Source organism: Lutjanus erythropterus, chromosome 20 (genome assembly GCF_056507025.1).
Source record: "Lutjanus erythropterus isolate fLutEry1 chromosome 20, fLutEry1.hap2, whole genome shotgun sequence".
Classification (NCBI taxonomy): Eukaryota; Metazoa; Chordata; class Actinopteri; order Lutjaniformes; family Lutjanidae; genus Lutjanus; species Lutjanus erythropterus.
This window is the reverse complement of record NC_139336.1, coordinates 20249039-20260715: the sequence shown is the minus strand read 5'-3', so window position 1 is coordinate 20260715 and position 11677 is coordinate 20249039. Positions and strand designations below refer to the sequence as shown.

The 11677-nt window shown below is 38.3% G+C and overlaps 1 protein-coding gene across 1 annotated transcript; it reads right to left on the bottom strand.

The window, feature by feature from the left end:
• Positions 1–782: 782 nt before the first annotated feature.
• Positions 783–9288, bottom strand: LOC146308442 (TBC1 domain family member 10A-like). The gene is made up of 9 exons (XM_084746455.1): positions 8580–9288; positions 5598–5697; positions 5145–5252; positions 4860–4966; positions 4659–4773; positions 4295–4360; positions 3098–3287; positions 1784–1938; positions 783–1601 (listed from the first exon to the last, which is right to left on the bottom strand). Exons 1-9 carry the CDS (start codon positions 8750–8752, stop codon positions 1197–1199), a joined length of 1419 nt encoding a protein of 472 aa, XP_084602581.1. The 5' UTR covers positions 8753–9288; the 3' UTR covers positions 783–1196.
• Between the last annotated feature and the right edge of the window lie 2389 nt (positions 9289–11677).

The following is an 11677-nucleotide window of genomic DNA, read 5'->3' as shown; positions in this document are numbered from 1 at the left end:
AAAAATTGCATTAAAAATCTTTGGCTTAGTGGCAAAAAATTTCCCTGCACACTGTTTCCTTCATTTGAGACTTCATACAGCTTGTGTCAGTTTTTACTCTGCTGGTCACCACTGAGGCTGAAGGATATTCTCAGGACGCCCTCAAGTGTTCAAAAACAGCAAAGACAAACTCATGGATGCAGCATAAATGTCACAAGACTGTGCTAAACAACTGCAGACACACTGATAAACTGTGTGACTGCAAATGAGTGCGAACGACTGAGTCTAGCAAAGCAGGTTGACTATGAATCTCTGCGTTGGCAACGTATTGACTAATGCAGGCAAACAGGAAGACTATAAAGGCAAAGAGCTCTAGAAAAGACCTCATCAGTTAAAGGGATTCAGATGATTTGATGTGGGGTTGTATGAGGTGCTTATTGATTATCAGTGGTTCTCCTCTCTGCTTCTCCAAACTGGGGACATGACGGCCACCATCTAGTCTAAGTAATAAACTGACTGTCAATAAATACCTCATACAGCCCCACATCAAATAATCTGAACTATCCCCTTAAGACAAAATCAGACTTCTTTTATAACAAAAGCAAAGTGAAGAATCAGAGCACTGCTTTAAAGAGGTAAGTAGCAGTTGTAGCTGTTAGCGAGTGTATATGCCCACATGTTCAGTCACATGAAGCTCATAGCTCCATACTCCCATAGGCTAAAACCTCATACGGATGCAAACGGCACATAGTTGCCATCTGGTGTTGCTGCCTGGCAATTACACATTTCTGTGTTCTACTACATTTTAAAAATGTACTATAGTTCTATGCTAAATTTCCATGAGTGTACTACTTTGTTAAAAGTGCAGTAAATGAAAATAACCTGTTTAAATGTAATGGCACAGAAAATGTGCTGAGTATTATAGCAACTGCTCATAAGTCCATATGCCATTTTTTGCCAGCTTTAAAAATGTGATTTCTTTTACAATTGTTTAAAATATTTTTTTAATTCCACAACATTTCCTGGAGTGTCTTTGTTGTAAAAATAACAATTTTCCTAAATGTCACAGTCATTACTACAACAGATGCACTTTGTCATGGAAAGATTTGTCCTGTCACTGACAGCTGTGACATGTGAGACTGAAAACTGTGTCGCTTCTAAGTCAGTAAAGGTGTTATGGAATGATTTATCTGTGTAAACTGGTGACACTTACCCTGCTACAGGTAAGTGTCATGCTCTGCACTGCTCAGACTCTCTTTGGACCCTTGTATGGTCACATGATTGAGGAGAGGTGAGGGGCCACTGGGAGGAGGGTAAGCATTAACAGTCTCCTGCGGTGGTAGGATTGTTATCTTCTGATTTTCCTCTGTAGTCTTTTTATTCTCCTTAGCACCCTCTACTCTCGCACCATCTGTCTTGGTTGCCAGCGGAGACTCCACGATGATGGTGGGCCTCTGCTTCAGGTCCTGTCGACTGGGTGGCTCGGCAGCCATGATGGCCTTGGCGCCGTGCATCCTGGGAGGGGACTTGCAGTGTAGATCTCCACGAGTCTCTTTCCAGTGTCGCAGCTGAGCAAGGTGTTCCTTCTCAATGTCTTTCTCAGATACCACTAACTCAATAATCTGAAACACAAGGGCGGGCCTGAGTGTGAATCACAAGGAAGTGAGTAATAACTGAGTATTCTCTTTTTATGCTGTTACCACAACTACACGAGGGCAAAGTCAAAGCAGGAAGACAGCTGACCACGCAGTGCTGTAAGTGCAGGGTCAAAACAATAAAATGGATAACACAGTTTAAGTTTTACCTCGTGCACAAGGAAGCTTTCTTGCATGTACTGTGGCCGTATGGCTCGGAGCAGCTCCATTGTTTCATAGAGACCTTGACAGGACTTCAGCTTCTCTTGGGATCCCAGCATGCATTTCAGGAGAACCAGGCCCACTCTGAAGAGGATCTTCACTCCTGAGAACAGCATGGCAGATGACATTTAGCTAGAGTAGCAGTCTTTGCTCACGTTTTATTAGAGGAGTGATTCTAAAACATTTTCAGGCATGCCTCCCTTCAGAAGCTGAAAATAGATGAAAGATGAAAAAGGTGAAGTTTAATTTTAGAGAAGTAAAGGTCAGCATGTTAGTGTCAGCAAAAACTTGTTTATTTCCTCTACATAACCCATAAATCACACTTTTCCAACTTAGTTTCTGTCCATATTTTCCCCTGGTCATCCACGCCCTTCTATGCTGAGTCATTTAGACCCCTACAATATCATTGTGCTTATCTGTTTTAAAGTTTATACATGGCTTTCCAATAAATAGGTAAATGCCATGCCACCAGGGGACGAAGTTTGTGAACATGAATTAATAAACACTAAGACTTTAAGAGGATAACAGAGTAATTCAAATTCAACTCTTGTTGATTTTGCCCAAGATTAAATGTACAGGCATTTTATTGTGAATTCTTTAGTGAATTTTAGACGATATGGCATTAAATAAATATTCGATAGTCTTCCCAAACAGAATTAAGACTGATTTATTTTAAGGCCTTTGGGCTTCTTGGCAATACTTCTGAGTATTTGTAAAAGTCAATTTAAGACATGTTAAGGGCCTGTAGTGACTGTAAGTAGGCTTCATTTCCCAACATTTGCCTTATTACTTTAAATGCGATTGCGCTCTGGTGTTTAACAAGTAAAATAAAATAGAATAATAATAAGCACATGACAGGGCTTGGAGGGAGATTAAATACTACCATCGTGTAGTTAACTCTGGTGATAAAACAGCAGAGTTAAATACACAAAGGATGAATATACACATTATTAGTCTGTTATGAATGCTGTTGGGTATTTAACTCTTTTACAGGCAAAACAGGCTGTAATAACAGTAGGATTTTATAGGACTAAAGGATTCACTTCGTGTAAACACAGGATATCTTTAATGGTGTGGACTTCAATCCTACATCAAACAAAGCTGCTATCAGTGAACCCAAAGTAATATTTTCACTCATATTTCCAGCCATTTAAATGCATAATATTATAATACACATTCATCCATGACGTAATCTCTGTCGGAGTGAGTTGGTCAAGGGAAACTGCTTTTGATATAATAAAATATCAACATATACTCCTCACCCTCACAGAGGAACATGTCCCAGACACGCAACACTGAGGCCCACGGCAGCGTTCGAGAGAAGGCACACATGAACCACTCGGTCATGTACAGGATGGGCTCCAGCTTGTGCTTCTTCAGGTGACGGTGGGCCACAGGAGACACCCGCCGCAGCAGAGCGTACAGGATCTCCCCGTCCAGCTGGATCGCCTCCTGTGGACACAACAGCGAACAGGAGTCAGTGGAGACAGAGAGGGAACAGACAGCTTTCTCGTGGCTTAATCTGATTGTCTGATTATCTCAGCCTGGTAGCCTGGTCACCACCTCGTGTTATTAGGTTGTTAGCACATCAGTGTTGAGCTAGAAACACACTGGCATGAGAAATCTAACACCACCACCACCAGCAGCCACATCTTACATTTACCAACTCTATAAACTGACGTTAACCGACAAATGTATGTTTGAGACTTCTGTTCGGACAGGGTATATCAGTCAATGCTTTCAAAAACGTTAAATACTGAAGCAGAATCTACAGGGGCAATGAATCTGTGGCTGTGTAATTTCTGGAAAATGTACCAGAACAGGGTTTCTGCAAGATTCAACCATTTAAATTCAAGACTTTTTAAGACCTTTGCAAGACCATTATGAAAGCAATTTCATACGTTTCTTGTCCATACCAGCAAAGAAAATTTTATGAAAGAAAATCACATTTCACATATGACTGATGTTTAGCTACTGCATGTTAAGTCCAGAGCTACTCCATTTTAATGTTTGGCGACAGTGTTTCCCCTCACATTTAAAAGTGAGACTGGAGTTAAAGTACTGTTAATATTATGGTCCAATCAAATTTTAAGACCTGTCAAAATAACATTTGAGATGTTTTAAGGCCTAAAAATCTGATAATTTTTAAGGATCTGCTGTTACCCTGAGTAAATAATACCAAGGAATCAGTCCTATAATGTGATAGAAATGCAGTATTCAGAAACACAGTGTTCTTGGGCATTTTAACAATATTGTGGATGTATTTTTTCTTAAAATAGACAATAAATTCATTTAAGCAATATATAATATGTATAGGGTTTGATAGATAATAACTGACATGCTAAACACTGTTAATATATAATCCTGTTACAGGTTGTACTCAGATGATCTCAGGCTCTTCTTATGCTATTAAAATCTCATTTGCAAAATGATGTAGCTGTGTTTGTCTGGATCCTTACCAGCCCTGTACTGTAGTATCCAGGAAGGTATTTTTCACAAATCTGGACAAGAACCCAGAATGCATCCTAGGACAAAGAGAGTAAATGAGGGTAGGCATTTATTACAGGAAAATTTGGTATTCAAATAAAAAAAAAAAATCATGAGCAAATGAACAACTTTGGCAGAGACAGGTTAATTAAGTAAATAAAATGCAACAATCATAAACTGAATTCTTGGTTTAAATCTAATAATTTGATGGTCTTTGTCCTGTTATTTATCTTAACCCTATTATCAGAGCAGTGAATATCCAGTATAAACTATATATCATTTTATAAAAGAGAATTTCCTCTTTTTAAGATTGTTGAATCACTAGTTTGTGTTCACCTCTGCTGGCATATGCATCAGGAGTACAGCAGCGATGGGAGCCTGAGCCTGACAGTAACCCTCCTCAGGTCGATGCAGAGTATAAGCCTTCAACACCCGGAACAGGTCCTGCTGCCTGAATATACAAACACATATCAATTATAGTCAGAAATCCAACACAGTGATGGGCATCATGACAGGCCTGTGGAAGGCAGTTCTCACCCATGACCTCCTCTCGCTGAAAACATTTCATGGAAGGGGAACTGTCGATGGAGGTCCCTCTCAATAATATCCACCCATTTAGGATCTCCTGGCTGATTGTCCAGTTCCTAAATACACAACATAATTTTGTCAGCTTTTGCTACATTATACCTGACATTTCTGAGCTATTTCCCACCAAACACTTTTTGTGAAAATCCATCTACTGTAGGAAATACGATAATTATCAATAAGTACCGCATAATATTCCTATAAACTACAAGCAGGGATCACACATATACAACTGACCTGAAATCTGCCCTGGTTTTGCTCCCTTTTCACTTTGCCCCCAGTGAGGTAGAGCCAGGCCCGGCCACGCAGGGAAGGAGGGATCCCCTTCTGACAGCGCTCTCTCACCTGTGAAGCACACGCACAGTTACTCAAGAGATACAGAAAGCAAGACAAAGGAGGAACCGGAGAAAGGAACACGGGTAGTGGAGGACAGTGCAGCATGCCACTGTTAAATAGCTGACCATTAAAGGTAACATTTTAAAAACCTTGCATAATCATGGAAGGATTACAAGTAATTTCCCGCTCAAGTTTTAAAAATAATTTATATTGCTCAGTCTATTTCAAAACCACGACCACAACAACCATGTTTATGCTGCCAAAAACTGCAAAGTGCATACAGCAAAGTGTAAATTCCATCCTTAGGAAAGAAAGAAGTGAAATCAGATCTAACTGACAGTTTATAAAGCAGACCTTCTTGTGTTTTTTGGCCATCCACTTGTCCCAGTTGTTGAGCATCTCCAGCCATTTTGCCTCCCGTTGCCTCAGCACGTCAATGGGGACTTCTTCAGCACTGTGGACACAGGGGACAATGTCAATGACTAGATCAAACTAATCATTTTCATCATGCAAACTGGCAATACCTATAGAGTACTGTGTGTCTCTTCTCTGTACTTAAGACAGGGAATCCTGTCATCAGAGAAGGCGGGACTGTGGCTCATCTCTTCCATGTCCACACAGGAAACCTAACCTCAGACATAACACTGGAGCACTTGCCAACGGCAGCAAAGAACAAGGAAAACAGGAAGCGGTGGGAGAACTTTCCCCTTATTCAGTTCCCTACAACCTCCTACACAAAACCTGCACCAAAGTCTCACTTCACCACAGTCCTTTTGAAGATCAGTGCTATCATGCTGTCATACACACGCTTTCCTGTTCTGATCTACCAAACACACATCTGGGCTTCTTGACAAATAAATCCAAACAAACTGAAAGAGCTGACTGACATGTTTTTGCATATAACAGCTAAGGAAAGATCACAAGTTGTCAATCTAGCAGCCACATGTCTGCAATGCATTGTTTACATGCCTTTGTCAATCCTCAGTGAGTTGCCTTCAACTAGTGCAAATTTATCCAAGACCAGTTATAGCACCACAATTCTTGCCTCCCTTCATTGGTTAATAGTTAAATTCAGGATTGATTTTATACACAAAGCTGTAGCCTAAAATCCTTAACCTACCTGGTTTTCCCTAAGTGAAGGCTACAGAATAAGGGTGACCAGGCTTTTGCCATCAGGGCCCTTAGGCTATGTAATCATCTTACCTGTTTTTCAATCATTGCTAGCTTTTTATGTTTTCATTTAACAAACCACAATAATGATGATGACTGTGATCATTTTCATCACTATAAATATGATGAGAAATTTTCAAACAATTTCATCACTAATGGTTATCTTTTTCTTTTTTGTTTGTTTCATGTATTTTGTGAGGCACTTTGTTATATTGTTTAGATAAGTTCTATACACTATTGATTATACACAATCTATTATCTTAACGAGAACAATAATGACTCAACCCCCCATCACACTTAAAAGTACACTGACCTCCTTAAAAACAAACATTAAGATTTTAGAGTATGTTTTATACAGTACTGGAGATTAGTGAACACAGACCAGCACAGTAATAATGTAATCTTTGTGGTTGTTGCCAAACAGAAGAAGAGCAAGGAAATCAGGATTAGGGATGGTTGGACTGTTTCTGCCTAGTGATACGTTGATTTCCATGAGATACTCATTTGTTATAGATTCTGTTAAACTATCCATTATAAAACTATATGAATACAAAACATGGCCAGCTGCACCACTTTCAAATGTTTTTTGAACTTGTCTGTTTGTGCCAAAAGGCAGCCCAGATACTTTCATTTAGTCGGGCTGTGTCACATGACTGTGGAAACCAATGACACATGAGAACCAAGTGAGCAGCTGCAGAGTGTCATACACACATATCAAGTGTGTGAGAGATGGTAGAAAGGAAATATGGTGTGGTACAACTTTTCACAGTTAGATAAAAGTGCTGTAAAAAGCACTACTTGAGATAGGAAAGTGCCACACAGCAGCAACACAAGTAAATTCTTAAAATATGTAAAAGCAACACACACTGACAGTTACAAGTTATAAAGAGGGTGAACAAAAACAGGTAGATGAGATTTATTTATTTTATTAGGCTATCACTTTATCAAATTATTTCTTAGAAATAGACTATTACACTTTGGTACAAATGTTTTTATTTAGTTATAAATTTAAATTTTTCATTGAGTCATGGGATTTTCCAATATTTTTTCCCCCATAATTTTTATCAGCCAATATGATAACTGATAATTGCTAATAACCTGCTTCATAATTTTTAAAAAATTTGAAGTGACATTAATATATCCTGTAGTTTATGCACACTGGAGGGCAAGAAAGGCAATGATGTCGTGAGAGAGATGGGTGTTTTATTATTTCAAACATCCTACTGAACCAAATCTAACCGACATCGTCATTGCTCCTTTTCAACTAACAAGAACCTAGTGCTAGCTTGATGCTGGAACTAATGCCAGTTCACAGTTGGTTCAACTAGCAAACCATCAAAGAACCATCTTGCAAGAACAAAAACAAAGAACAGTTCTGACACTTCAAATATGAATTTATTTTCTCTAGTAAAGAAAAAAACCTTCACAAATATACTTTGGTTTTTAAAGAGCAATTTGCTTAAAAAATTAAATCAAATGCTTTGACATAATCTGTCAAATCAGATATTATTATAATTAATATTTTTGCTTGATATTTATTGTGCATCTCCAATTCATACTGACTTACAATGGTCTATGTCATTGGTTCCCCATCTGGGGGCTCAAGAGTAGACAAGATTAAAAATAAAAAAAAATAAACAATTCTGTTACACACATGATCTTTTTCTGGATAATAGTGGACACTTTCCATCTTCATGCCTCTAAAAATAAATCAAATAAAACAATCAGAGAAGGGGGCATCACTCTTAAACTGCTCACAACTTACTTATAAACATATGTAACCTATGATAAGGCCAAAGGCTCATATATGCCAGAAAGGTAACAAGAAATTCAGGTATAAATCAGTGTAGTTAGTCAAACATATGCAGTCTGGAATCCATCATTTGGTTTCACACACATTTCATTAAATTAACTGCTTTCCTTCTTGGTGAAATGACAGCTTCACCTGCATTTACAGTATCTGAGGTAGACTCAAGGACTCACAGAAGAGTATTATGAGTGTGTGTGTCTGAGAGAGAGAGTGTGTGTGTGTGTGTGTGTGGCAGAGATAAAGAAAAATACAACACCTCTGAGACAGACTGGGGAAACACTAGCGAATACTTCAGTCACTGTTACAACCAACAACATTATATGAAAACTTTGCACTAGTTATGTCGCTGCACTCACAGGTCTCCAGAGTACTTCTGGGCTCCTCCAGTGAATCCGTACTTGTCCACCTGTGTGTCCCCGGGGACCGCGCTGCCGTTCAGCTCAGGGTCCGATCCATTCCTCATATTATCTGTCAGCTTCTCTGTGCTGCCCCGCAACTCAAGTCCATTGCCCTGCTCAGTTTTTGCCATTTAGTCAACATTTATCTTCGCAGGGTCTACAGTCTCTTCGCATAACTTACCCTTAAAAGCTTAGCGAACACTTTAAAGCCCTCCATGAAGACGCCCTCTGGTTAGCTAACCTCCTGTCACTGCTAGTTCGCTACCGTTACCGTTGCTTTGAAAATTAGCTTTTTGGTTGCTAGCTCGCTAGTGTCACTTAGCACTAGATAGTTTGCCTCATTATAAATCTGTGCGTTTTGGCCGCATAGTCAATGTCCATGTCACTAAAAAAGCTCAAATTGTTCAAAACATATTAATGCGCAAACGCAGCTAGCGTTATATTATAACCTATGAACGACGAATAAACTAGTATAGCATAACTGGTTGCTAACTCCGAAGCTAACATGCTAGCATCACACAACTGTCAGCTGACACACACCTTATTTTAGCCAGTATATGTCTGCTGTCAGCAAGAATGCAGGTTAGCTGGTGGCTACAAGGAAGAGAGGCTGGAGCAGATTAGTAAACAAAACATCCACGGCATCCTGTGACTCTCCACTGCCATCTACTGCTGAAAAAACACGCACTCGAGTTCTGCATTTACCCACGTTATTTTGATATAGCTAATGTCCTTTATGAGGTTTTCGCAGATGATGTGTTCTCTGTGTACATCTGACGTCATCTCCACAGCATAACGCGTCTTTTCTCCACACCTGTGGATTTATCAGAGCAATTTATTTTACACTTCTGATGTAAAGATAAAGATTTTAAATGTGTATTAAAATATTTGCACAATGTAAACACTGAATACCAATATGTACACACACAACACATGTTCTTCATCTAGTATATTTGTGCACATTATTCCATTAGCATGTAATCCATTAACTATTTTACATTTAAAAATTAATAGATTTGTTGAACTATGAAGCCCTTTGTAAAAAAAAAAAAAAAGAATTTAAATACAAATAAATATGTTTTTCATCATATAATTTAAGTGAATTAATTTAGAAGTTTATATGTAAGTAGCTATGTTTATATGAAAATGTGATGAACAGGAGGTATACCTTTCTTATATACTTCCAAATAAGAAGTACTCTCATCCTTGATTTAGGTTCATTAAAAGTAGCAATACCACAATATAAGACTGTGTCACAGGTAAGAACCCTGCTTTCATAATTTTGGTTTTAATTCAGCAAAAAGACTCAAAAGTAAAAGCACACATTATGCAATATTATATTGCTATATGCATTAACGTAAGCAGCATGTTGTAGCTGTTTAGGAAGGGACTATTTAAAACCGTTTGTCTTAGATATTTTAATGCATCATATTTTATTTATTGATCGTGCTTTGTATGTAAAACTATAAACTGTAAAGTACCAAATTAACATGAGTCTACATGAAATAAATGTAATACAGAAATATAGTGGAGCTGAGTATGAAATATCAGAAATAACTCAAGCACAAGTGCTTAAAAATTGTACTTGAGTAAATGTACTCCGCTACTTTACACCACAGCAGCCTTCTCCACAAATATGCGTCTTTCATGGCAGCCATAGTGAAATATCACATTTCAAACAACAGGATAAACACAGGTGTTACTAATGATAGTAATTAAGGGTGCTGCTAGTGTGCATGTTGGCTCACTTGGAGGCAACATGCACAATAGCAGAAATATAACTAGTATCATTAGTAGCACCTGTGTTTATCCTAAATGGCTGCTGTGTGAAAGGTCCTTTATGTTTTATGGATATGTAGGCATATAAGCTAATACCTGGCATATATGCTTGTGTACATGTCTGTTTTTAAATTGTGGATTTTTATACATGGAAAGGCTCATTTTACACTTCACTAATAATAAATGTCAGAATAAATTATGTAACTGCTCTACTAACCTGCTTCAATATTTGCCCCAACCACAATATCTCATTAAAGCTGTCAATAATTTTGCAGCATTGGTTGTGTCATGTGTTTTTAAACAGAAACTCTCCAAACACGGAATGGCATGATGAAAACACATAAGCAAATTTAGTATAAATACTAGATTCTTTATTTAAATATTGTACATATTTTAAAACATATTTACATAAATTAGACCTGCATTGTTACACTGTAGACATCGGTGTATCTTTCATACACACAAACATCGCTTGCTGAAGAGAAGACAATCATACCATACAGACTGCAGAAGCACCTTTTGAGAACGGCTTTACAGGAGAGAAAGACGGCCACACTTCATTTACAAACACTGGGCAACATGACCGAGACGAGACGAGCTTGCAATGACAGGAAAGGCCTCTTGATTACAGGTCTAGCTATTTGTTAAGGCTGAAACTGTGCTCACCCTCATACTGTAAGTTCACAGCACCATTACCGATCATACCACCCCCTCCTTCTGCAGCTTTCTGTCAAATATAGGGCTGTCTTTGAAGTAAATACAAGTTCAGAACCTTTACACAACACATATAAACCATTCTAAAGAGAAGAAGAGATTGCTAAACTGTGTGAAATTAACTGTAAAATGGTGCTGAGACAGAAACCATGCAAAAAGAACAGTGCAGGCAGTAAGACAGATAGCATTCAAATAATTGTCTCCATTATGTGTATGAAGAAGAAACACAATGTTATCTTTACAGCAGGGCTTACAGAACAGTGCCCTGATCATGTGTTTAAATATGGCTTTCCTTCTTTGGTTTCTTAAACCTGTCTTATCTTTGTTGCAACCAGTCACGTATAACTTAAACCAAGAATATGATACAACTTTTGTTCTGAAAAAACAACTATAGGCATAGAAAAGACATTTTAATGTCCCTCTGACTCACTACCTGGCCATCACACAAGATTCAGAGCACAAGGAATTTACAGTATTGCTGTATGATGTTTGTAACAACAAAGCGTTAATTACATACACAAAGAAAATGTGTCTTTGGTGCACCTGCTTTTAAACTGTAAAGA

Excerpts from the sequence above, each read along its gene's own strand:
- LOC146308442 (XM_084746455.1), bottom strand. The coding sequence starts at position 8,752 with ATGGCAAAAACTGAGCAGGGCAATGGACTTGAGTTGCGGGGCAGCACA. Across the intron at positions 4,967-5,144 it reads AAAACCAGGGCAGATTTCAG|GAACTGGACAATCAGCCAGG; the intron begins GTCAGTTGTATA and ends TTGTGTATTTAG. Across the intron at positions 1,939-3,097 it reads GGACATGTTCCTCTGTGAGG|GAGTGAAGATCCTCTTCAGA; the intron begins GTGAGGAGTATA and ends TGCTGTTCTCAG.